Raw genomic sequence first — 23377 nt, forward strand, 5'->3', positions numbered from 1 at the left:
TCACCAGACCCAGTGAGAAGGAAGGTACTTGACCTTCATGCGAGTTACACTCACCCTATATGTTATTGTGGTGTGTGGAATTATCCCAGTCACTGTCAAATCACAGAGCAGTTTTCCCCTGAAAAAGGAGAACCAGACAATTTTACTTTCTCTAAAATCATATGTGATATTGTGGCTGAAATCATGGAGGTTTCCAATAACACACTGAGGCAATTTCTGGTTTGTTTGGAGACAGTCTTATGACACATCGAAATACAGGGGCAACAGGCTTGACACTTTGGCTATAGATTACAAGGGGAGGCAAAGTTGCCATGTGAGTGATGGTAAAAATAGCCCTTCTGCTCATGCTGCAGGGAGGCTCTCATATTAGATATCCAAACAACGCCACTGAATGGCTGGGAGGCAGAGAGTAGGCACGAGACAGACACACAGAGACAAAGAGAGAGACATAGAAATACTGAAAGAGTCCGTCAGAAAAAGAGACAGAAACATAGAAAGGGGGACAGAGACAGGGCGAGAGAGACACATAGAAAGAACCATTTCAACCAGATCTTTGACTACCCTCACACACTCTGGTTCTCTTATCCTGAGCGAGAAGCCAGCCAGTCAGCCAATCGTCCAACATGTCGGGAGGAGGCAGTTTCGTCTTCACCCCCATGGCCCTGCGCTCCCTCCAGCTGGACGAGGACATGCTGGAGAGAGACAAGTACAAGAAGCAGCTAGCCAGCCACCAGCTCAACGGCTACATGCTGAAGAAAGAGGCCAGGGACAGGGTAGGCCCTGCACCTACGAGGACCTGCACCTATGTTAGACCCCCAGCTGTGTGCCATGACCTGGTCATCCAGAACGCAATCTATACTGGGGATGTGGACGCTGTGCAGCGCTTCTTCCCCAGGGGTGTCACGTCGAACCTCATCATCGAACCTCAGGGAGGGGACATGCGCTGGGTTGCCAGGGGGGAAGGTAAGCAACATGGTCCTATTAGAACAAGGGTTTCCCAAAATGTTTTGCTTTGTGACCCACCAATTGAGGTGTCTTTTGAGTCGAGACCCACCACAAGGAGAAGCGGTGACAAAAACATTCGCAGACCAAATAAGAAGTCAAACATAAATGGATAATACCGTCTTCCTCAAAACATTCGATTTGAGTATGGCTTCTTGTGACCAGTTTTAGGAAATGGACGGTAATTCTGAAATGATTTGTGAAATAATTCTGAAATGATTTGTGACACATTTTTCTGGATCAAAAAGGGGGCTTATGAGGGGTGGGCGTGACAGGTGACGTGGCAACGGGCGCGGTCGGTAGTCTGCGTGGTAGTCTGCGCGGCTGAATTGGCACCCTCAACCCACAGTTTGGAAACCACTGTATTAGAATATGTAAAAAATATATATATAATAATTACATTTAACGATTGTAGTTATATGTCACATACGGTGACAGATGACTTATATGTCACTATTATGACATATGTCTGAGGTAATTGCAGAGATTAATGTATATAATCAGTGGTAATGGAACTGGCATCATGATGATAATTACTTGCTTGTCTCCAAGCTCTAGACTTGAGACAGTGATTGTTGATGAGGGGTTTTCATTGTCTTTATTGAAATGAATACAAAACCCTTTTGTGTGTAAAAAAAAAAAGGACCGATTTCAGAATGAAGTGAATCTGTTTAATAAGCTTAATTAGATAATTACATTGGAGTCTGAACATTGTACCAATGCCAAATGGTATATATTTTCCTGACAGACACTTTCAAAGGCCCATAAGCCAACCATCATACCTTAGGATAAATCCCTTGCCCTGTTTTAAATGCTTGTAATCCTGCGATCATTAACAACCATGGCAGTATCAAAATATTATTTATATACATTATTTATAGATACAGTCCACCACTTACTTCAGAAACATTCCAAAAGGAAGCCAACTTATTAGTCATGTGCTTGATTTTCCATCCACACACCTGTCCAATGTTATTCTCTTGTGGCTAGGTGGTCAGTCACAAACATAGCAACTGTGTGTTCTTGTCTGTAAGCAGTTCCATTGTCCAGTCTAAGGGGTTTGGTAGCATGAAAATGATTGAGCATGAGTGAGCTTGTTACATGTGACACAGAAGTAATTTGGCTGCTGCGCCACCCGGGCAGTGGCTGCAGGGTTTTATGGGCCATCCAAAATATCACATAACGCCATTGCCGTCGGGCCTCCCCGAAATAGCCCCCTGTGGACAAACAAGCTTCAGAACAGCATAACATTTACCTCAGGAGAGAGAAACCGCCATTACTGCTACAAAGAAGAAGAAAAAACAAAATCGGACTAGTCAGTTGTTACTCTTATTACCACTTGAGCGCAGACTCAACCTGCACTGCATAAATGCCTCCAAAGCGCTACCGCAATGATGTGATCGCTACGGCACAGGCCACAGGTTATGTTCTTCAATTCTGGAACTGTCTTTTGGTGGGGGATGACCTGACCCTTATTAGCATCATGGACGAACCTGAGTGTGAAGACCTCATCGATGCCATCTATGACACCAGCAACATTGAGGAGTGGAAGAACTTCAGGCACCACTATAGAACCCTGAGTACGTCAATGCCTTTGTTTGAAATGACCTGTTCACAGGGGGTTCATTAGCCACCAAAAAGGAACAAAACAGCGAGGGACTATCTGTACTTGTCCAATAACAAATGCTTGTTTTCCTTTTCCCTTGCAAGACGTTTTAAAACGTTTTTAGTTGCATGCCTTAAGGACACGACCCTGTTCTTCTTCTCCAGGACTGTGGTCTCTGACCTATGAGCAGCAGCTGACAACCCCACTCCACATTACAGCCGGCCGGGGGTTTGTTGACTGCCTGAGGCACCTGCTGCAGCGCGGGGCCAGCGTAGACCTCGCCCCTGGGGGCAGCACTGCCCTCCACGAGGCCTGCCAGAATGGCCAGCCCCAGTGTGTAAAATTGCTGCTGTCCCATGGTGCCAACTCCAACGCTGTCAGTGAAGATGGGCTCATGCCCTTGCATGTGTGCACCAGTCCTGAGTCCCTAGTGTAAGTACTGTACCAACCAATTTTATTGCTCTAAGACATGGCTGGGTTAGGGTTAGGATTGTGGTTAAGGGTTAGGGTTTAACCAGGGTTAGGGTTGTGGTTCAGGCTATGGTTAGGGTTGAATCCGGCATATGGACATGAAAATAGGTTTAGGGTTAGGGTTGTGGTTGAGGCTTGGGCTAGGGTTGAACCAGGATGTCGACATGAAGCTCGGGTTAGGGTGAAGGCCAGGGTAAAGGTTGAACCAGGATGTGGACATGAAGCTCGGGTTAGGGTTGTGGTTCAGGGTAAAGGTTGAACCGGGATGTGGACATGAAGCTCGGGTTAGGGTAATGGCCAGGGTAAAGGTTGAACCGGGATGTGGACATGAAGCTCGAGTTAGGGTGATGGCCAGGGTAAAGGTTGAACCGGGATGTGGACATGAAGCTCGAGTTAGGGTGATGGCCAGGGTAAAGGTTGAACCGGGATGTGGACATGAAGCTCGGGTTAGTTTAATGGCCAGGGTAAAGGTTGAACTGGGATGTGGACATGAAGCTAGGGTTATGGTAATTTATTTGATTTATTTGTTATTTTACCAGGTAAGTTGACTGAGAACACATTCTCATTTGCAGCAACGACCTGGGGAATAGTTACAGGGGAGAGGAGGGGGATGAATGAGCCAATTGTAAACTGGAGATTATTAGGTGACCGTGATGGTTTGAGGGTCAGATTGGGAATTTAGCCAGGATACCAGGGTTAACACCCCTACTCTTACGATAAGTGCCATGGGTTCTTTAATGACCTCAGAGAGTCAGGACACCCGTTTAACGTCCCATCCGAAAGACAGCACCCTACACAGGGCAATGTCCCCAATCACTGCCCTGGGGCATTGGGATATTTTTTTTAGACCAGAGGAAAGAGTGCCTCCTACTGGCCCTCCAACACCACTTCCAGCAGCATCTGGGGTCCCATCCAGGGACTGACCAGGACCAACCCTGCTTAGCTTCAGAAGCAAGCCAGCAGTGGTATGCAGGGTGGTATGCTGCTGGTAATGGCCAGGGTAAAGGTTGAACCGGGATGTGGACATGTAGCTGGGTTAGGGTGATGGCCAGGGTAAAGGTTGAACCGGGATGTGGACATGTAGCTGGGTTAGGGTAATGGCCAGGGTAAAGGTTGAACCGGGATGTGGACATGAAGCTCGGGTTAGGGTGATGGCCAGGGTAAAGGTTGAACCGGGATGTGGACATGAAGCTCGGGTTAGGGTGATGGCCAGGGTAACAGTTGAACCGGGATGTGGACATGTAGCTGGGTTAGGGTAATAAGGATCAAAATTAATATTATTACATTCATTTTCAATTCTATTTCCCAATGGCCCTTCTCTGTAACTGGATGTACAGGTGTGCCAAACACCTGCTCCAGTTTGGCGCTGCAATCAATGGGCGGAGTCTCGGCGAGGATAACACGCCGCTACATGTGGCGGCACAGAACGGGCTCCCGGGTCACACGGAGCTGTACCTGCACTACGGCGCCGCCCTGGAGAAGCGGAATGACGATGGTCTCACGCCACTCAACGCCGCTTGCTCACAACCACAGGAGAAGGGCGATCTGGAACGCTACACCAAGGTGTGCGAGTTACTTAATTCATTGTTGTGTTATTTGTTTAATGTGGTCGTTTGGGGTTAGTAATATTCAGTACAGCTTGGTTTGGCTCGCCTTGGTTCGGCTCTGGGGTGTGCATAGCCCTTCTGTGTGTCCTGTCCTCCAGGTATGTGAGCTGCTGCTGACGGCGGGAGCTGACGTCAACACAGAGGACCAGGACAAACAGTCCCCGCTCCACATGGCCTGTAAGAACGTCAACCCGGACGTGGTGGATCATCTTCTGGCCCACGGAGCCTGTGTCAACACCATGTGTTACAGTGGAAACGCCCCCATGCAAAACGTCCTCAAGGTGTTTTTTCAAATTTGGATTTATTTGACATATAAAAACACAATTCAGCCACACATGTAGATGCAATGCATTGAACATGATTGAGGATCAATCAGGAAAACTGGTTTCCAACCTCATTTCCATTGTGGTCCTCTGAAGGTGGTGGCCTACAAGGCGGATCACAAGCCAGAGAGGGTAGTTCGCTCTCTGCTCAACCACGGCTCCATCAGGGTGTGGCCTGGAGCACTGCCCGAGGTAAGAGCCAGAAGCGGCCACAACTATAAGCGGAAAAAGCAACTGCTTAGGGCCTTGTAATATTTTCTTATTAATTGTATTAATTTTATTTAGTGAAGGGCACAGGCACTAGGGAAGGAATAGTGTTTTATGTTAGGAGTAGGAGTAAAAAAAAAAAAGATGTGAAGAACCTGGCAATACATCTTGAACATGTTTTGTAATTGTGTAATCTTGCTGTGCATTCAATCAGTCATTCAAGTGTTCATGATTGTGTATACTGTACATTTATGCAGAAATCACCTGCGGTTAAACAGATTGGTTCATATTTCATAAAAGTGTAATTAAATGAAATCGTCAGTATTCAATTGTTGTTGATGTAAACAGCCAATGATATAACTGTAACAGGATGTACAGTTGAGAAGGAACAGATAAAGTATGAACACTAAAACAGTTCACTGAATTCTTTCTTTCTCTCCTCAACGTGAAATAATGTTCTCACTGTGAGAAACTACCTCAATTCAATGAACCAGACCTGGGTTCAAATAATATTCGATATCATTTGAAACGCTTGATTGTGCTTGCCTGTTGAAACGATGGAACCAATTCAAAAGTCTCGTGCAAACCTTTCCCACCTGGCACTCAAGGCAGGCTAAAGCAACCGCTTGAAAGTATTTGAAAGATTGCAAAGAGTATTTGAACACAGGTCTGCTACTATTCACTGAACCCACCACGTGCTCTGGAACAAAATGCCTGACTCCTAATTAGGGAATGTTAATAGGAGATTAATTAGCACTAATTGCATAATTTCCAGTAAACCCCCAGAGGGTAGACCAATCTGTTCATCTCACCAAGTGTTTAATTACTTTAGTTTATTTCTTATATTCTATTGATGAGTCATAAGTCACAACCTCCTAAATCCAACATTTTTCATTTTTGTTTCTTAGGAGATCACAAAAATGAGAATTGGTTAAAAATATATAAAAAATGTATGCAGGCAATTGTTCCCTTTGCAATTATACAATTGGGAATATTTAATGTGCACCTGGAAGGGTAAGGTTTTAGGCTAGAAAATAGGCTAGAAAAATGATAAGCTATTGTTTATTTCCTTAACATGACCAAGTATCCAGAACCATGGCTTTGTTTACAAAGGCAGCCCAATTCTGATATTTTGTCCACTAATTGGTCCTCTTACCAATCAGATCAGATGTTTTTACATCAGATCTTTTTCAAAGCTTATCTGATTGGTCTAATGGCCAATGGCCAATGTTTAACTGAATTGAACTGCTTGTGCAAACGGAGCCCATCTGGTTTCTAGTTTTAAGCAACGTGGTATTCATGACACATTGATGTATTTTCAGGTGCTAAAGTATTGCTGTGTCTCCCCACGCACCATTGAGGTTCTTCTGAATGCGTACGACCGCCTCAAGGTCACAGATGACTGGGTGGAGGCTGTTTCACCTGAGATGTTTAAGGTACGTTTCTCGAATCATAGTGATTCTACGGTATTCTATGCTGATATAATATGACTCTAACTGTCTGAGTGTTTTGTTTATCTCTCCCTCCAGGAACACAAGGGGTTCTATGAATCCGTCTTCTCCCTGCAGCATACCCCTCGCTCCCTACAGCACCTGGCTCGATGGAAGTTCAGGAACTACCTAGACGGGCGCGTGCACAAGGTGGTGCCACAGCTAGACCTGCCCACCTTCATCAAAAATTTCCTGCTGCTGGAGTTCAGAGACTATGTCCACTGAGTCAGAGATAGAGCCAGGATGTATATAAGCCCTAAACACTAAATATATGGTGATACATGGTATGATATGGTTAGAATGCCCAGCAATATGGAGCTCTGTATTGTATGTACACTCAGGACAAACACTAGGAATTCAGTCTGTCTGTGACAATATTAGTTTTTGCAGAGTGACACAGAAGGAGGATCATCATCATAGACCTACAGATGGTGGTACTACAGTAAGTACTACTGCTCCTGGATCCATTATCCTCGAGATTGCGGTGTGAGTAGTGTTCAGTAAATGGATACCATTATCTACAACAACATATGACAAAACACGTTTTAGACATCATTTGTGTCTCTACAATTGATTGTATTCATTTTATTACTATTTTCGTTGACAATTCAAAATTATTTTGCGTTACAGCAGAACCGTGTTATTCTGAGTCACCACAAGGCGGTGCTGTGGTCTTCAAACGACAAATGAGACGTACTTTATTGGATGGCTGGCTTCCTGTTTTTTTTTCTATTTTATTTGTTAAAGAAGCGTCACGTGTAACCTTTTTTATTTGTAGTGCTATCAATGGCACTGAAATGTACATACGTAAAGTAATCTTACGTTGAAGGAGTACAAGGACATCGTTTACATATTTTGATATTGAGATTTTTTTCCAAAATGATCTGATTTCAGAGAAAAATAGAAGACTATTGTTTGGCTAAGCACCTTGTCATGTAATGGAGATTGTCCCACCTAGCTATCTTAAAATGAATGCACTAACTGTAAATCGTTCTGGATAAGAGCGTCTGCTAAATAACAAAAAAATATTACAAAATGTATGATCAATGTCAATATGATTTTATGGATATATAGTAAGTATTTGGTTGAGAATTACTACTACTTTTTTAAATAAATCCTAAATGAACAAATGTATGTGATACATGTGTATTGCTGTTAACTCCTTTCCTTTATGTCAGAGTATTTGTCCGAATATTTTAATTAGGCTAAATTATTAGAAGCCTATTTTATATCACTGGCATTAGACTAGTAATTTTGGAAATTATTCAATTAATTTATTATTTATTTATTAAGAGTTCATGAGAACAAATCTGAGAGACGGTTATGCAAAGACTCTGGTTATCTTATATTACAAAAAGTTTCAGTCAAATACAACACGCTAGTGATGGACATAAATCATGAACTCTTGAATAAGCAGTAAGCTATTGTGTTCAAAATTAGCAACAAGGTCGATCGATGTTTTTTAATCTAGCAAATAGTGGGATCGACAACAATTTAATGGATAACAAACAAAAAAGAATAAAATAACATGAATTTAATATAATGCAACGTAGCTTAGTATTTTTTACATTATTTGTGATTGAATTAAATCACAGAAATGTCGATGTAAAACCACTTAGGTGACTTAAGCGTTTCCAGTTGATAATTATGTGGTGAGGTCCAGTTGTGTGATTGTATGGGATCGAAAGAAGTAGCGTCCTTTTAAATACCAACCACCCGACTTGGGGAGAATGACCTGCGTGACAGAGGGTGGTGACACGGAGACGAGATGCTGACTTGGGTAATGAACCTGCCACATTGCGGCTCTTGAACTAGCTACGCTTTTCAATGTGCTTAGCGCATGAGGAGCTATAAGCCACATCAAAAGAAAGTAAACTTGCAACGAAAAATATTACAATTTTGAAATAAATGATATATTAGCAATATGTTAGAACTTGAATAAACATGACATTAAAGCTCCAAGGAAAGTCCATCACCCAGTTGTTATTGACATATACTAGCAACTAGGCTATAACAATAGTATTACTATTACAATAGCCTGATAATAAATGTAGCTGATCAAATAAACTTTTAGATTCCTAACTCATAAAATAAACCAATAATAAATCTAATGGATATAAATGCAGAAAGTATCACATTTCCGAGAGAAATGTGTTATATCTGTTCAATAGGGTATGGGGAGATTCTGATTGTAGACTATACAATCAGAAGTGAGTCCACTCTAAAAAAAAAAAGAAAGGGAGAGAGGAGCGAGAGAGAGGAAAGCTATCTGGTTTCAATAGATCAAAGGTAGGTGCTGCTGAATGAGTCATTTGCAATTATAAGAATAATTAGCATCCTTTGGCCCTCCATTGCTAATCAGAGTCGGTTGGTGATATGTTTATGTCTTCATGCAATCAGACGGCCAGTTGGAGTGCCAAGCGCGTCCCCAGGACTCAATAGGGGCTAATCATCATCACGGATTGACATTTAAACGGTAAAATTATCTCCGATTAAATCAACACTTAAAAGAAAAGAGAAAAGTGATTTTTCCTCATTACACATTTTGATTTTAATAGAGACTTACAAGCATATAGAAAATGAGTGGCCAAAACCCTGAAAGCGCGCATTGATGACGCGTAATTGTAGCCTAACTATTCCATATTTTATTGGCAATTCGTTTAGGATGCATTCTCAAATTAGGTCTATTTTAATCATGCTAAATGGTTTACATAGACCACTATTTTAATGGTACAGCCATAGCCTCCAACACTTTAATAGCATATTGCATTTTGAATCGAATAAAGTTTAAATGTCTCCAAATGACACTTTTCAAAACTGCGCAGCCTCGTTCAAAAATTGCCGTTGACCTTACATGAATGTATTTAATCCGAATCTAATTTTGTACAGAATATCTCTCTCCAGGGAATAATTGTTACCGCACTTTTCTACGGCCAAACGCATTGTTTTACCCCGGGAGAATAGAAAAGCTTTTCTCTCTCAAAAGAGGAAAAACATCTGCCTCTCCTCCCTCCCCACTCCGATGCCATCCGTCCCAACATTTCAACAAAAGCACCGTTGTTTTATGTCGTACCTTGAATCCAAAGTAATTACTTATCATCAATCAAAATTAATAATAGCTGATTGGGTTGGTGTGGTCAACGATTATAGAAGGGGAAGGGCTGAAGCAGTCTCTCACACCGCTTCCAGTCAATGTGGACTGGGCAAAGGTGGTGGAGGGCTGGGGAGGGGGGCGACCCGTCTATTCGGTATCCACTGGGAAACTATCGCCTCTCAAGGCAACTAAAAAGTCAGAAGCTGAATAAGGAAATGAAGCGTAATTTGAAGAAGATGGATGAGTCCCCAGGGTAACACCCCCTTTCATTCCTCTCAAGCTCTCTCTCTCTCTGTGTGTGTGTGTGTGTGTGTGTGTGTGTGTGTGTGTGTGTGTGTGTGTGTGTGTGTGTGTGTGTGTGTGTGTGTGTGTGTGTGTGTGTGTGTGTGTGTGTGTGTGTGTGTGTGTGAAGGAGAGAGAGGGGGCGGGGGAGAGAGAGAGAGAGAGAGAGAGAGAGAGAGAGAGAGAGAGAGATGTGAAGGGAGGGGTAGAGCGTGTGTGTTTATGTCTCAGTGTGTGACAAATAGAGGTATAGGGAGGGGGCACAAAACAAGAAAACGACAGGTCGCAATAAGCTTGAGGACGTTTCGGAGAAGCTGGTTAGTCCACCGGATAATATCAAAGCGAAGGGACATTTAACTTCACTCGACCATCGAATCTAAGGTTTGGCTATTTGTTGAGGGAAAGAAGGAGCGCCTGAGTTTTCGATAAAGATAGTCACAATTTTCTTCGCAATGCAAAGACCGGGCGGCCAAGGGACGGCGTTTTCGATTGACTCCTTGATAGGAACTCCGCAACCTCGCCCGGGACACCTGCTCTACACGGGCTACCCGATGTTTATGCCATACAGACCCTTAATGATTCCTCAATCTTTATCTCATTCACATTTACCATCTGGCATACCTCCTTTGGCGCCGTTGGCATCTTTCGCTGGACGTCTTACCAACACATTCTGTGCGAGTTTGGGACAGGGGATGCCGTCCATGGTGGCTCTCACCACAACACTGCCAAGTTTTTCCGATCCGCCGGATAGTTTCTATCCTCCCCAAGAGCTCCCCGGACCTCGGTTAAGTGCCGACCCTGGAACGAGGAGACAGGAGAGCCCACACTCAGATGATCTCCATGGAAGGGACAAGGGGTCGGATTTACTCAACTTCTCGGAAACTTTTCAAACTATACCAGGTAAGCTCACTGCCTGTGTCCCTGCTCTGTCCATACGCTTCCATATTAGGTTGGCAAGTTGAGACCTCTATTGGGTAAAACGCGCTAGCGGCATCCGAATTAGAAGTTGGATCTAATCTAATTCCCAGAGGTTTACGAAATCTCCACAAACGCATAGTTTCATAACAAACCACCATTTTGAAATGTGCAATAACTCGAATAGGTTAGCCTAACTCAAGTTAGTGACACACTGTTTTCTAATCTATTTCTTAATCACTAACGATCTTGACTTAGCCTTTAGGTATGCTATGTAATATCACGTTAATTCATAGGGTTGTTATGAATGGTAATAGGCCTACTCATTTCCTTTGACGAAAATATAGCAGAAATAAAACTCAAAACAGGCCTATTCCATTTTTATTTTAGAGACATTTGTAGTCTCTGTATTTATAATGTGTACTTGCGTTAATTTAACCTACATTTGTGGGGTAAACTTGTATTGGATCAAACTAATTGATTCTAATGTATGTTTCCTTTCTTCTTTTGCACGTTTTAGGTGAGACTAAATTGTACAGCTCAGACGATGAGAAGTTGGACCTCAAATCAGCGGACACGGCTTGCAGTGACAGAGAGGACAGCTCTGCCGTTGACAGCGAAAACGAAAGCGTATCCGATGGGAACAACTGTGGTGCTTTATCCCAAAAGAGTAAACTAAAACCCGGGTCGCAGGAAGCTCTACCGCCGGGAAGCTCAGTGGGGAAGAGCAGGAGGAGACGAACAGCTTTTACAAGCGAGCAGCTACTTGAACTTGAGAAGGAATTTCATTGTAAAAAGTACCTTTCGCTTACCGAACGCTCTCAAATAGCACACGCACTTAAATTGAGCGAGGTGCAGGTCAAGATTTGGTTCCAGAATCGTAGGGCCAAATGGAAAAGAATCAAAGCTGGCAACGTGAATAACAGGTCTGGAGAGCCTGTGAGAAACCCCAAAATTGTGGTCCCAATCCCAGTGCACGTCAACAGGTTTGCGGTGAGGAGTCAGCACCAACAGATAGAGCAAACAAGGCCATGACGAACTATACTGGCCTAAACTCATTTTGACAAAATAAAATTATGGGTTGTTAAATGCATGAAGCACAAAAACTGGATGACATTTTGTGGTCAGCGAGATTACTTTACATCAAGAGACATGTCATATCAACTGGACAACTAAGGATAATATGTTTTCTCTCCGCAGATTAATTAATTTTGTCGAATTAGGCCTATCTCATATTTTATTTATTGTTTTGTTAATTTGTAAATAGTATATGTGTCGGGTGACACAGACATGCACTATGAAATGAGATTGTAAAAATTCTTTTCTAAAATATTTATATCTAGCTAGGGCCTATAAATGTTAGGTTTATTATCTGCATGTGCTTTACTCGTTCGGTGAAGCTATTTCAAATTTATCGTATTTGGTACCGTTTTGTTTATCACATGTTGCATGTACCTTACAACGTTTTCATTTTGGTAGGCCACTGTAGGAATTGTATTCGCCAGCTGTTTGTGGAAAAAAAAGATGTGAAGGAAAATAAATAACCAAACAAAGAAATACTGTAAAGTATATTGATTTAATAAATCCATTTATATTAAATGTATCTATCTAAATGCATTATTATTGCTGGTTAAGCTGTAGTTTTAGAGATGGTGATTTGTGCTGTGTTTAGCCTCTGTCTGCTCTCAGAAAATGATCAGTCATCTCTCTGTCTATAGAATATATTTGCCTCTCATTCATGAAGTATAATATCACTAGGCTATTACATGACAGTGTATTTTAAGAGCGTACTAAAACATTAACTATAACAATAAACAAATACAACAACACCTAATAATACTATAATTGATTATAATACCATAGGACTAACTGCAACAATACTTATGACAATTCAAATAATCTGATCAATCTCTAAATATTTGTTTTGCTTTATAAATTATAAGACTTAACCAAAAGAACAACTCGATTGCAATGCCACTTTATAGGCTTTAATAATCAGATGTTATTGATTTCGAATAGTAAGCTTGTAAGTAAATTACAATTCTGTGTTGTACACCTGTAATATCTAGCCAGCATTAATCTGAATACATTTTTGCAAACTAGGCCTGGGTTAGTTTGCAATGTAATACTACTGTATATTGTAGGTCTTGAAAAAATATTGGATAAATAAGTGGACGATTGATACTAAAAGGATGAATATGAAATGATATGCAGCTTCGCCTATATGCAAAGTCCAGCAGTTCTCCATATAGGCGTTGATGATAGCTACATTCAAATGAAGGTTCTTATTAAGCAGTCAAGAGAGAATAAGGGGAGAGAACAGGGTTTTGTGACTGGAAGCAGCAGTCATTTATCTCTCTTTAGGGGGCCATGTTGTCTCAAGGTGGAGTGATGGATCCCCATTAGAACGGTCATATTCTACACGTCGTAATGAACTTCAACATCAATCACTGTAAGAGAGGACGAGACCAGACCATAGAGAGTGAACACTGTCTGTGTGTGTGTCCGCGCGCGCAAAAAAAAAAAAATACGATTTTGAATCAGACTGAATTGTGTGTCCCAACAAGGTTAGTTGTACAAGACCCTGTGTGTGTGTGTGTGTGTGTGTGTGTTATTTATGCCAGCAGGTCTCAACTCATAAATACAGAGAAAAGTTTAACTTATTTTGATGTATAAGTAATTCATTTGATATCCGAGTTGGTACATTTCCATCAATGCCAACCCTAAGAAAGGAACAAAGAGAATTTTAAAAAGCTATCAATTATTTTTTACAGGTGTACCTGTAAAAACTATTTATTTTAGGCTACATTTAGGCTACTGTGGTTGTTATAGTATTTACATGTGCGCAAAGAGCATATCCAAGATATGGGTTGGTTTGAAAAACTTTAGGCTATAATAGATTTCCTGCAGGTGTTATCTGCAGTAACTGATCCACATGTCAACGGAGTTATCAAGCGCGATATTTGAATCCAGTCAAGAAATTAAGCTAATTAGCGACACCTGTTTTTGCATTTCTGCTGCTGCTGTCACATTGAAGTCATCTCAATCATGACGGCAATGATTAGGTAGCCTATAACGGAAATAGGTCAACGGATAAGATAACAATATTTAAATTAAATAGAATACAATTAATGCCTACTGATAAAACAATTAACTAAAAGTTGGTTAATTAATGTTCGACTTCAAATCTACCAGAGCTGTTGAAGAGACTTCAACTCTGCTAGTTGTGGGTCGAGAGTGAATGTTTTGAGTCTCAACCTCCAATGACGCCAGAATGTTCGATGTGTGTTCTCGTGTTTAGGTGCTAATGGAGGGAACAGAGTTGTCGCGGGGAGGCAATGACACATCCCACTGGGCACGGACGTCTATTCCACGTTGGTTCAACGTAATTTCATAAAAATTACGTGAATACAACGTTGATTCAACCAGTGTGTGCCCAGTGGGACATACTGCACACAACGTTACAGGGAGCTAGAGCTATTCAAACTACACAAAAAAGTGGATGTCATCATGCAACATGCATCATCATATGACAAAACTATAATTGACTCTGTCAAATGACTCTTTGAAATTTTATATTATTATTATTACCTTTATTTAACTAGGCAAGTCAGTTAAGAACAAATTCTTATTTTCAATGAAGGCCTAGGAACGGTGGGTTAACTGCCTTGTTCAGGGGCAGAACGACAGATTTTTACCTTGTCAGCTCAGGGATTCGATCGTGGAGCCACTAGGCTACCTGGCACAAAAGGACACAAAAACAAAGCCCAATAGATGTATTGTTACCAGAGAGTAAGGCGGTTATGATGCACAATTTGTTTAGGCTCACCCAATTCCTTGGATATCCTTTGTCTGCTTTTCTAGTTTTCTCTCTCAATCCAGGGTAGTTTTTGCATGGCAATTGAAGGTTTTTAGTTTATGGTTAAAGTGTGCCTGCAAAGTTTCTTAAAGGGAGGGGACCATGGTAGGCTGGGCAAAATTTCAACCTCCGCTGGCCTCAGATGCCGGATGTGAGTTTGGACACAATATATCTCTTTGAACTGTTTCCAAATGGGGCTCCTATGATCCTGATATTATAATATATTACTGTAGCTATATTAATCAGCTCACAGTTTTAAACCAACATACTGCTCAAGATGGAAGGAAGAGATAGGGCTTCACATTTCTAGGACAACTGTATTTTAAACTGAACATCAGACATATTGTATGAGCTAGATCATTTCTTCCTTATGTCCTTCGAGGAAACAATAATAATCTGTTTTAGGCTGCCATTGAACTTCCATGACTGAACTTCAGTGATTGAATTGAAAAGATATCTGAGCACCACAGCCTCCAGCCTCTAACCCACAATAAGGCTAAGGGGAAGTTAATGTTAAGGCCTGTTGTCGGATTCGACCATGATATTTGTCTCAACAGCCCAACTGCATAGAGTGACCATCAAATGGCACGAGTAGCATTGCCATCTGACCAACCGTGGCAATGTGCAGTCATTTGTTTGTTGTCCACTTCATGCATCAAGATTGTGACACTGGGATGGTGATATAAGGATGGATGTTGTCATGGGCCAGTGATGGAAGATTTAATATTGTCCTAAAAGCTGACTAATCCTGGATTTCAAGTAGATGACATAGTATCAGAGTGTTATAGCTATTTCACACTAGGTGAGCTTATACACAATTAAAGAACAATGATGTACACCCTGCTGTAATACTGCAGTTACTGCAAGAGTTTTCAAGCTCTTGTGATTGTCTCTATATCTGTAGATGTTTAGGAGATGATGGGCCTTTGAGTTTAATGCAATGTATTTTCTATTGATGCCATAGTACATACACTCTCTACATATTTATTTGGACAGTAAACTAAACATGTTTAATTTGGCTCTATACTACAGCATTTTGGATTTGAGATCAAATGTTTTATACGAGGCGACAGTACAGAATGTGACCTTTCATTTGAGGGTATTTTCATACATATCTGTTTTACTGTTTAGAAAGTAATGGTACCTTTTGTATGTAGTCCCCCCATTCGAAGGTGTCATACGTTTTTTGATAAATTCACTTACTGTTGTGTATTACATTTTGACAAAAATGTAATATTTCGACCAATATTCATTGCACGCAATGACTACATCAAACTTGTTGGATGCGTTTGCAGTTAATTTTTCTTGTGTTATGTTGTGCCCAATATACAGTGCCAATTAAAAGGTTGGACATACCTACTCATTCAAGGGTTTTTCTTTGTTTTTACTATATTCTACATTGCAGTAAAAAAAAAGCTCTGACGAAGGCCCGTGAGGCCGATACGTAAAGCTTATTAAAGAGCAGTGATTCTATCAAGAGCAGTGTGCGGGTTTCTTCTTTTTTTCTCAAAATAATAGTAAAGACATCAAAACTATGAAATAACACATATGGAATCATGTAGTAAATAAAAAAGTGTTAAACAAATTAAAATGATTTTATATTTTATATTCCTCAAAGTAGCCACCCTTTGCCTTGATGCTTTGCACACTCTTGGCATTCTCTCAACCAGCTTCATGAGGTAGTTAACTGGAATGCACTCCCTGCCAAGCTTGTAGCGTTATACCCAAGAAGACTTGAGGCTGTAATCGCTGCCAAAGGTGCTTCAAGAAAGTACTGAGTAAAGGGTCTTATATTTCAGTTTTTAAATTTGTAATAAATTAGCAAATATTTCTAAAATCCTGTTTTTGCTTTGTCATCATGGGTATTGTTTGTAGATTGATAAGGAAAAAAACTATGTAATGCATTTTAGAATAAGGTTGTAACCTAACAAAATGTGGTAAAAATTAATGTGTCTGAATACTTTTCAAAGACAGAGTATACAGTTTAAATCAGAAGTTTGGAGTCATTAAAACTCATTTTTCAACCACTCCACAAATTTCTTGTTAACAAACTATAGTTTTGGCAAGTCGGTTAGGACATCTACTTTGTGCACGACACAAGTAATATTTCCAGCAATTCTTTACAGACAGATTATTTCACTTCTAATTCACTGTATCCGAATTCCAGTGGGTCAGAAGTTTACATACACTCAATTAGTATTTGGTAGGATTGCCTTGTTTAACTTGGGTCAAATGTGTTGGGTAGCCTTCCACAAGCTTCCCACAATAAGTTGGGTGAATTTTGACTCATTCCTCCTGACAGAGCTGGTGTAACTGAGTCAGGTTTGCAGGCCTCCTTGCTTGCACATGCTTTTTCAGTTCTGCCCACACATTTTCTATGGAATTGAGGTCAGGATTTTGTGATGGCCCTCCAATACCTTGACTTTGTTGACCTTAAGCCATTTTGCCACGACTTTGGACGCATGCTTGGGGTCATTGTCTATTTGGAAGACCCATTTTCGAGCATGCTTTATCTTCCTGACTGATGTCTTGAGATGTTGCTTGAATATATACACATCATTTCCCTTCCTCATAATGCCATCTGTTTTGTGAAGTGCACCAGTCCCTCTTGCAGCAAGCACCCCCACAACATGATGCTGCCACCCCCGTGCTTCACGGTTGGGATGGTGTTCTTCGGCTTGCAAGTCTCCCCATTTTCCCTCCAAACATAACAATGGTCATTATGGCCAAACAGTTTTGTTTTTGTTTCATCAGACCAGAGGACATTTCTACAAAAAGTACAATCTTTGTCCCCATGTGCAGTTGCAAACCGTAGTCTGGCTTTTTTATGCCGTTTTTGGAGCAGCGGCTTCTTCCTTGCTGAGCGACCTTTCAGGTTATGTCGATATAGGACTCGTTTTACTGTGGAAATAGATACTTTTGTACCTGTTTCCTCCAGCATCTTCACAAGGTCCTTTGTTGTTGTTCTGGGATTGATTTGCACTTTTCGCACAAAAGTACGTTCATCTCTAGGAGACAGAATGCATCTCCTTCCTGAGCGGAATGATGGCTGCGTGGTCCCATGGTGTTTATACTTGCGTACTGTTGTTTGTATAGATGAACGTCGTACCTTCAGGAGTTTGGGAATTGCTCCCAAGGATGAACCAGACTTGTGGAGGTCTACCATTTTTTTCTTAGGTCTTGGCTGATTTCTTTTGATTTTCCCATGATGTCAAGAAAAAGAGGCACTGAGTTTGAAGGTAGGCCTTGAAATACACCCACAGGTACACCTCCAATTGACTCAAATTATGTCAATTAGCCTATCAGAAGCTTCTAAAGCCATTACATAATTTTCTGGAATTTTCCAAGCTGTTTAAAGGCACAGTCAACTTAGTGTATTTAAACTTTTGACCCACTTAAATTGTGATACAGTGAATTATAAGTGAAATAATCTGTCTGCAAACAATTGTCGGAAAAATTATCTGTGTCATGCACAAAGTAGATGTCCTAACCGACTTGCCAAAACTATAGTTTGTTAACAAGAAATTCTGGAGTGGTTGAAAAAACTTTTTTAACGTTTTAATGACTCCAACCTAAGTGTATGTAAACTTCCGACTTCAACTGTATATATATATATATATATATATATATATATATATATATATATATATATATATATATATATATATATATATATATATATATATATATATATATATACATATATATATACATATATATTCAACTGTATATATATATATATTCAACTGTATATATATTCTATACATGTAATACAACTCCAAAATATCAATAAACTGACAGTACATGTGTCTGTGTCTCTCTCTCTCTCTTTGTTTTCTCCCTCTGTCCACTACGCTTGACTGCTGGAGCAGCAGCTGAGATGTCTGTGCTGCTAAGTCTAGCACCACTGGGACCAGAAGACCACACTGCCTGTGCTGGGCCCACAACCTCCTTGGCCTAGGGTAACACTTTATTTTAAGGCATTTTTAAGGCATTTACTACACTGTTTTCTCACCATTTATTAATCATTACTTTTGTAAATATTAGTAAGCCAGTTATTCACGCGTGCATCCTGTCTTCTTTTAACAGGTACAGCAGGAATGTCCATATGTGTGTGAAATTATACTGGCCACTCAAAACATTTATAAACTATTTATAAAGTATGAATATCACTCACTTTAGATTAGGCACTGCAAAAAATAATGATTAGTAAATAGTTTATTCATGTGGGAGTAATGATTAGGAAATAGTAAACACACAATTTATAAATGCCTTATAAATTGTTTATTACTGAAACTTAAAATAAAGTGTTACCCCATTGGCTTATTTAATACCATATGACATTCTAACTATACTTCAAATTAGTGCATTTCAAGTGTTCCCCCTGCTCACTGTTTATATATTAGGCTACGAAGGAGACAGAGAGACTGTCAATTCCTTAACCTCTTGAGACTAGGGGGCAGTATTTTGATGTTTGGATAAAAAATGTACCCAAATGAAACTGCCTATTTCTCAGGCCCAGAAGCTAGAATATGCATAGCATTGGCAGATTATGATAGAAAACACTCCAAAGTTTCCAAAACTGTCAAAATATTGTCTGTGAGTATAACAGAACTGATATTGCAGGCTAAAACAGGAGGAAAATCCAACCAGGAAGTGCTGTTATCCTGAAACCTCTCTGTTCCATTGCATGCCTTCCCTCCATTTAAAGGGATATCAACCAGATTCCGTTCCCTACGGCTTCCACATGGTATGAACAGTCTTTAGACATAGTTTCAGGCTTTTATTCTGAAAAAATGAGCGAGATTGATCACATCGCGTCAGTGGATAGCTGTGTGTCCCCAAAGTTTTGCATGCGCGAGCAGGTTGGAGCAGATCTTTTCTCTCTCTCTCCTATTGAAAAAGCTACCGTCCGGTTGAAATATTATCGATTATTTATTGTAAAAACAACCTGAGGATTGATTATAAAAAACGTTTGACATGTTTCTATGAACTTTACGGATACTATTTGGAATTTTCGTCTGCCCGTCGTGACCTGCACGAGCCTGTGGATTACTGGACAAAACATGCCAACCAAATGGAGGTTTTTGGATATAAAAATAATCTTTATGGAACAAAACAAACATTTATTGTGTAACTGGGAGTCTCATGAGTGCAAACATCCGAAGATAATACAAGGTAAGCGATTAATTTGATTGCTTTTCTGACTTTCGTGACCAATCTACTTTGCTGCTAGCAGTTTGTAATGTTTTTTCTGCTGAGAGAGCTGTCCTAACATTGGTTTGGTTTGCTTTCGCTGTTAAGCTTCTTTTTTTTAATCTGACACGACAGGTGGATAAAACAACAAGCTAAGCTGTGTTTTGATATATTGCACTTGTGATTTCATGAAAATTAAATATTTTTAGTAATTTAATTTGAATTTGGCGCTCTGCAATTCAGCGGATGTTGACGAAAATGATCCCGCTAAAGGGATGGGTGCGCCAAGAAGTTAATGGTTATGGCTGTGTAATACAGTCAATGGCTACATTAAGGAACTGCAGTCTCTCTCTCTCCCTTTCTCTCTCTTTGTCTTCTTCTATTGAATTCAATACACAATCGTCTGTTCTGTGTTTATCAAAGAACGATGCCAGGACAAGTTTAAGTGGATACGGATCGATTTTCAGTACTGTGCTTGGTTTGACAGTGCCGCTCGCGTAAACGTATCTTTCTGCCAAGAAGTGACGGGCCTTTCAGCGAATGAAGTAAGCGGAATATACTGTAGGCGGGACTTTCCAGCCTTCAGGGTGGTGGCTATGTAATGTAATCAGACACCAGAGCCACTTGTTACTACAGCTCATAAACTCACTCACTGGGCTGAAGAGACTGAGATTCAGAAGCGAATAAACATTGATAAAACAATACAAATTCACAGACATTCTCCGAATTGACCTTTATTGTACTACATGATGACTTGTGTTTAGTAAAAAGCACTGTATACATGTCTAGTAGATGGCTATTGCCTTATTGTGTTATAAAAGTCAGTCTAACGACTTGTTTAGAATATATTGCAAGTACTCTAGTGTCTTAAATGTTCCCCGAATCTCCCTTCCCATTAAATTCTCTGGCAACTACAGTAGGTATATTATATATTATTATATACCTACTATATATAGGTATACAATATATTTCATACAATATACAAGGCTAAATATTAGGCCTAACTGGCAGCATGATCTGTGTCAGTGTGCGTGTCTTTCTCTTTTTTCTTCCTACCTCCACTGCACCACAGCAGCTGATCTGTCATTTCTCACAGACACAGACACAGCGCTCAGACCAGCGGAACCAGAACCTTCAGAAAATAAGTCAGTTCATTTCACACATTTATCAGTATCGGTATCAAGAGCGCATTTTTTGGTCTCTAACTTTTATGGCACCACCTTTCAGTTTTTCTGTTTTGACTGAGTGACTGACAGAGTCAGAGGGAGTCTCACTCTCCTTGATAATGTGCGTTTGACTATGAATGTGAATTTGCGCCACCGCAGCTCAGCTAGTCATTTGGCTGACCTGTTGCCCACTGGTCAGCCAAATGCTCAATATACACTGAAACGCAACATGCAACAATTTAAACAATTTTACTGAGTTATAGTTCATATAAGGAAATCAGTCAATTGAAATTAATGAATTAAGCCCTAATCTATGGATTTTACATGACTGGGCAGGGGTGCATCCATGGACGAGAATTAGTTTTTCTCCACAAAAGGGCTTTTCTAAAGACAGAAATACTCGTCAGTTTCATTCCACCCCAATAAAAGATGGTCCAGCCCTTCTAGTATTTGCCAGAATTGCCAAACAGACAATCCACCCATGACATTTGTTGTAAATAAGAGTAGAATATGTTTCTGAACACCTCTACATTAATGTGGACGCTACCATGATTGCGGATTACTTTGAATGAATCGTGAATAATGATGACTGAGAAAGTTACAGTTGCACAAAGGTCATGTCCCCAAAACATGCTGACCTCTCACCATTACCAATAACATTGTAGGATAGGAGAAAAAAAAAGATGTGGGGGGGGGGGGGGGGGTTGATACAGTATTTATACCGCTGTAATTTTCACACTCATCATGATTTACGATTAATTCATAATTATCCGTTATCCTGGTAGCATCCACATTATTTTCTTATGTACAGTAAGCGTGAATCCAAAATGACACAATGCATTATTTAAACATAACTCCGAAAAACTGGAAATACATCCAACAAGTTTGTAAAATCATCAAATACTAAACTTTTGAAAACATTTACCACACTATAATACAAATACATGTCCATCAAGTGCTTTCATTTCTAAACGGGGATGCACACAAAAACACGCAAATAAAAGGTGACGTTCTGTCTGTACTGTCGTCTCATATAAAATATTTGATCTCAAATCCAAAATTAGCTTCAATGGGGAAATAAATACATAGGGGCGTGTACACCTAAATACAGCACCTCACTGAGAAGAGTAACATCATTTACTACTTGAATCACAAATGAACACATTATACATGTCCATGAGATCTACATTCAGTTCAGATAGTATCCTTGTGGAGAGAGGGAGAGACCTTTCCATCTCATTACCATCCCTCACAGTGAGTGTACAGACACACAGACCAGAGGCATGTCTGACTTCTGGGTCTGGATGCTGGACACCACCTGCACATCTCCACATCTCCAACAGTGATTTCTTAAAATCAAATCTGCTCCTGTACATGTATGTTCCTAGAGAGACGTACATAGGTAATCAGACCATCCCATCTGTGTGCCCACGCCAGAGCCCTGACCTCCTGGGAGGATCTTCATGCCGGACGTCCCCCTCTCCATCTCCAACCGTGATATATGGGCAGATGCATCAAATCGCACAAGATAAACAAGCACTGAGTTTCATCAGGGCCATCATAGCTTTAATTTGGCTGCCTAATGAGTCAGATCCAGTGGCGGAGATAAGAGTTGTCAGAGGCCCGGCTCTAATGAATTTCTTGCCACTTGTAATCAAGGTTGCCTGTCTGAGGGGGGATGATTAATGGAACCCTGGAGGATTCCCTCGGCCCTCAGCCTTCATTACAGCTAATGCATTCTCAGGCAAATTAACAGCGGCGAAAAGAAACGCGCGAACATGAGCCAAGGGGGGCAAAGAGAGCGAGAGATGGAATGAGGGGGCAGAGATAAGTAGGGAGAGGGAAGGGGGAGAGAATGGAAGAGGGATGGAGGGAGGGATGGGGGAGAAAGAGATGTTAAGGGGGAGGGAGATGGAGAGGGAAGAGAGAGATGGAGAGAAGGGGATAAGGAGATTGAGAGATGTCGAGAAAGAGGGAGAGATGTGAAGAAAAGAAACAGGGCTGGATGGAGAGTAAAATAAAGACTGTATGAAGGGAAGAAAGAGGTAGAGAGGGAGGGAAAGACATTTGTGTTTGCTTAGATACTCTGATTAAGGAGAGGCAGCGATACGGAGATGAGTGTGGAGAAATGGGTAGGAGGGGACAGGTCCGATTGGGGA

The 23377-nt window shown here is 40.8% G+C and overlaps 2 protein-coding genes across 3 annotated transcripts; both read left to right on the forward strand.

The window, feature by feature from the left end:
• The first annotated feature begins 373 nt into the window (after positions 1-373).
• On the forward strand, positions 374-7836 carry asb10 (ankyrin repeat and SOCS box containing 10). Of its 2 annotated transcripts, none has more exons than XM_021589211.2 (7): positions 374-963; positions 2773-3040; positions 4417-4642; positions 4785-4967; positions 5106-5201; positions 6539-6652; positions 6746-7836. In XM_021589211.2, the coding sequence occupies exons 1-7, from the start codon at positions 624-626 to the stop codon at positions 6929-6931; spliced, it is 1413 nt and encodes a 470-aa protein (XP_021444886.2). In that variant the 5' UTR covers positions 374-623; the 3' UTR covers positions 6932-7836. The 2 variants fall into 2 exon arrangements, with proteins under 2 accessions (XP_021444886.2, XP_021444887.1); XM_021589212.2 differs by lacking the exon at positions 374-963 and adding an exon at positions 2071-2582.
• A 2492-nt stretch (positions 7837-10328) lies between these two features.
• Positions 10329-12596, forward strand: LOC110508165 (homeobox protein GBX-1-like). The gene is made up of 2 exons (XM_021588604.2): positions 10329-10982; positions 11518-12596. Exons 1-2 carry the CDS (start codon positions 10535-10537, stop codon positions 12030-12032), a joined length of 963 nt encoding a protein of 320 aa, XP_021444279.2. The 5' UTR covers positions 10329-10534; the 3' UTR covers positions 12033-12596.
• Positions 12597-23377: the final 10781 nt, after the last annotated feature.

Source organism: Oncorhynchus mykiss, chromosome 28 (assembly GCF_013265735.2).
Source record: "Oncorhynchus mykiss isolate Arlee chromosome 28, USDA_OmykA_1.1, whole genome shotgun sequence".
Classification (NCBI taxonomy): Eukaryota; Metazoa; Chordata; class Actinopteri; order Salmoniformes; family Salmonidae; genus Oncorhynchus; species Oncorhynchus mykiss.

Excerpts from the sequence above, each read along its gene's own strand:
- asb10 (XM_021589211.2), top strand. The coding sequence starts at position 624 with ATGTCGGGAGGAGGCAGTTTCGTCTTCACCCCCATGGCCCTGCGCTCC. Across the intron at positions 4,643-4,784 it reads ATCTGGAACGCTACACCAAG|GTATGTGAGCTGCTGCTGAC; the intron begins GTGTGCGAGTTA and ends CCTGTCCTCCAG. Across the intron at positions 6,653-6,745 it reads TTTCACCTGAGATGTTTAAG|GAACACAAGGGGTTCTATGA; the intron begins GTACGTTTCTCG and ends CTCTCCCTCCAG.
- LOC110508165 (XM_021588604.2), top strand. The coding sequence starts at position 10,535 with ATGCAAAGACCGGGCGGCCAAGGGACGGCGTTTTCGATTGACTCCTTG. Across the intron at positions 10,983-11,517 it reads AACTTTTCAAACTATACCAG|GTGAGACTAAATTGTACAGC; the intron begins GTAAGCTCACTG and ends TGCACGTTTTAG.